This window comes from Corvus kubaryi, unplaced genomic scaffold (genome assembly GCF_017639235.1).
Source record: "Corvus kubaryi isolate FWS band 111438036 unplaced genomic scaffold, C.kubaryi_AGA036_p1.0 138, whole genome shotgun sequence".
NCBI classification, from domain to species: domain Eukaryota; kingdom Metazoa; phylum Chordata; class Aves; order Passeriformes; family Corvidae; genus Corvus; species Corvus kubaryi.
The window spans coordinates 22,424,945-22,428,143 of NW_024580672.1; the positions used below are offsets into that span (position 1 = coordinate 22,424,945).

At 48.5% G+C, this 3,199-nt stretch overlaps 1 protein-coding gene and 1 long non-coding RNA gene across 17 annotated transcripts in view; one reads left to right on the forward strand and one right to left on the reverse strand.

Moving 5' to 3' along the window:
* The window catches only part of EBF3 (EBF transcription factor 3), a 119,224-nt gene extending 116,256 nt beyond the window's left edge, over positions 1-2,968 (reverse strand). For all 16 annotated transcript variants that reach the window (XM_042019595.1, XM_042019588.1, XM_042019592.1 and 13 more), the window contains exons 1-4: positions 2,692-2,968; positions 2,300-2,456; positions 1,807-1,870; positions 1,032-1,087 (exon numbers count right to left, since the gene is read on the reverse strand). In XM_042019595.1, the coding sequence (XP_041875529.1) occupies positions 1,032-1,087; positions 1,807-1,870; positions 2,300-2,456; positions 2,692-2,825 (411 nt within the window). In that variant the 5' untranslated portion in view covers positions 2,826-2,968. The remainder of the gene's footprint in view (positions 1-1,031; positions 1,088-1,806; positions 1,871-2,299; positions 2,457-2,691) is intronic.
* LOC121660305 lies at positions 2,123-3,052 on the forward strand. The gene is made up of 3 exons (XR_006014589.1): positions 2,123-2,282; positions 2,372-2,484; positions 2,966-3,052. It is a non-coding gene; the product is annotated as an uncharacterized LOC121660305 (long non-coding RNA).
* Positions 3,053-3,199: the final 147 nt, after the last annotated feature.

Below are 3,199 nucleotides of genomic sequence, written 5' to 3' on the forward strand. Positions count from 1 at the left end.
CCGGCAGTGCAGAATAGGCGGTGGTGTTACAGCCCGGCAGATTGGGGGAATGGTTTTAATTTCCATCGCTGGGATCTGATTTCCAGAACACTGGAAATTATTCCCCATTCTCACCTTCCTCCCTATTCCCCCAAAAGATTTTTAATAAATAGTAATTTAAAAAAAAAAAAAAAAAAGAGTCGTGAAACGTCTCTCCAGAAGAAAAAAATAGTAAAAATAATTTTAAAAGAAATAAAGTTGATTAAATTCCGAGCTCTCTGTCTGTAATTGCTGCGGTGCAATGCTGATAACATGTAGTTATCATCGGAAAAGTTGACCAAGACAGGTTAAATAATTTAATAAGGAACTGCTTGTAATTATGTTATTTACAAGGTATGACAGAGGTTTGAGGAAGAAACAGAAGCTGATCTCAGGGAAATGGACGGGTTTGGGTGACCCCTGGAGCATGGAGTTTGAATTATGGAGATGGGGGGCTGAGAGGTGAATATGGACTAGAGGAGAACAAGATGACTTTTCACCTCAGCACATTTAACTTTTAAATCCAAATAAACGTCTCGCATTACTGGATGGTCGCGTTATAAAAGAAAAAGGACTAATCCGGCCAGTTTCGGAGCATGGGGAAGGGGGCTGCCCTTTCCTCAGCGAGAAAAAATATCGCCAAAAAAAAGTTACAAAGGGGAAAAGTGCATTTAAAAATAAATCTGGGTAATTCGGCGGGATTTTTTTTTCCCCTTTCCTTTCTCCCTCGCTAAATTAATTATATCAAACATCTGTTCCCATGACGTTGTCCTCGATGCCACACACACCACTGAATGATCTCAACGCTGCCTCGAAGAGCAACAACACACCTTTTTCGCTTTCCCAAATATCCTCCGGTAATGGGGATCTCAGTTAGCAGCTACCTGATGTAGTCGCTCAGGTAAATTAAAAGTAGGCGCGCTCCGCCGGTTTGCTCGCCCCCCACCCCTCCAAGCAAGGGCAAAATACAAACTTAGGAACCCGCGTGGCAAGAAAAGCGTAAACTTTCTCACCTGTTTGGTCATGGAGTCTATTAGCCGAACGTACAGGTCCTGCTCTGTCCTAACTCCTGCGGAGGGGAAGTAGAGACAAATTCCGATCAGGATTTCGGTAGCGAACCACCCCAATCCCACAAGGAAAGGATGAGGTCAGGCAATTAACCGCAGCGGGCAGGGATCGGCCCCGCGCCGGCTTCAGGAGAAAATTCAAAATTAAAAAAAAAAAAAAAAAAAATTAATAATGATAAAAATTAGCCAGGAATCAGCCGGTGACGGAGTCGTGCTGAGCCCGGCGCTCGGGGAGCCGTGGCCGAGCCAGCCCCCCCCCGGCCGGGCTCGCTGCGGCCCCACGGCCCCGGGGAACACGCGGGACCCCGGGCGCTGGCGCTGAGCAGCCCCCCGCGGGTTTTCCGCGCCCGGGCAAGCGGCTCCGCCGGGCCGGGGCTCCTCTCTGCCCACTCACCCCATCCCAATAATTACCAGCAATTCCCAAAACTGAAAAAAAAGTCCCTTAAAAGTGCCGCTGTGGCCGAGCAGCCATCGATCCCCTTTTTTACTTTCCACTTCAAGCCCAACCGGTTAATCATGTGAAGTACCATTGACTTATCGATCCTTTATGTTTTGTTTTCCTTATATGCCAAGGAAAGAGCCGTGTTTACACGCGTGTAATTTTAATCTCGAAATCTTTATATCCTTTATCCCCCTGCTCCCCCCCAAAAAAGGCCTCGGAAGGAAAATCAGACTTTTCTGCGGCACACGGACGCTCAAAAATGGGAGAACGACAACTTACCATTGCTATACAATAACTGAAGTTTATAATGAATCCCATTGTTAGTTTTTTCATTGTTTGGCTCCTGCAAGTAACGATAAATAATTACATTTAGCATGAAAAATAACGCCCTCCTCCTGCTGCCCATTTTTCTCGTCCCTGAAGCGGCTCGGAATTAACAGTTTGCAGAAATTCAGCCCACGGTCACTTTTTTTTTTTTTTTTTTTTTTTTTTTTTTTTTTTTTGGTGTGGAGCGCTGATGATGTCATTAGCTCGGTGCAAATATGTCATGTTTTGCCGTTTTCCCGGTGTTTTAAATAAGTCGGGGCCGCGGCGCTAAGTTTCTAACCCCGGGGTCTGTTCGGAGCGGCCGTGAGACCGGGGGGAGCCGCACGTGGCGTGGGCGCCGCTGGAGCGCCGGGAGGGCGGCCGTGCTGGGAATGAGCTCTGCTCCACTCAATTACGCTTAAAAAACTTAAAAAAAAAAAAAAAATAAGGTAACTGGCAGACTTACTTTCTCTTTCTCCACAAAGTCCACAAAAGCTGTTCTCTCAATCTCCACCGGCTGTCCCTGCCTGTCGTACAGAGCTAAGACGAAGTGGAAAAAATTGGATTTTCTGAGATTGGAAGGCGGCTGTTTCTCGAAATGTGCCCGAGCCAGCCCCACGCCGCTGCGGGAGAAAACAAGACAAGGCGTGGGTGAGAGCGGCGGGAAGGGGCGCGCAGGCTCCGCGGCCGCGGGGGGATGCGGGGGGATGCGGGGAGCGCGGAGCGGCGCGGAGCGGGGAGGCTGTAACTGATACGGGGCCCCCCCCCCGGCGCCGGCCCCCCCCGGCCCGGCCTTTAACGGCCGGGATGAGAAATACAGGAGGAGAAAACCGCCGGGAGAGGATTTGGCAGACGTACCTTTGGGCGGCCGTGTTAGCATCCACTACCCCAGCAGTATGCATCCATGAGCGGACGGGGTTCATCCCACTGCCCAGCGGTTCTTCTTTCATGGTCGTCCCACCTCTTGGTATATTTTCCTGAATCCCAAACATTAAAACAAATTTGGGCAAAACCAGCTCCTAACCAAAAGGGTTAAAATTGAGGGAAATGTCAGATACGGGGTGGGTTGGTTGTTGCTTGATTTTCTCTCTCTCTCTCTCTCTCTCTCTCTCCTTGGCGACTGGAATATAAGAGATGACTTTACTCCCTGTGATCAGTAGGAGAAAAGCCCAGTTCAAGTCTTGCTTCCTTCTTCAATCTGTCCTGTATTGGCACGACATAAACAATTTACTGAGTACTTCTGTGCGGCGAGTTGGATGGCGTTCCAGTTTGGTGGTTTAAAAAAAAAAAAAAAAAAGGAAAAAAAAAAAAAAAAGAAGGAAAAAGTATAACTGCAGCCGGCGACACTGCGAGGTGGCTTTCATCT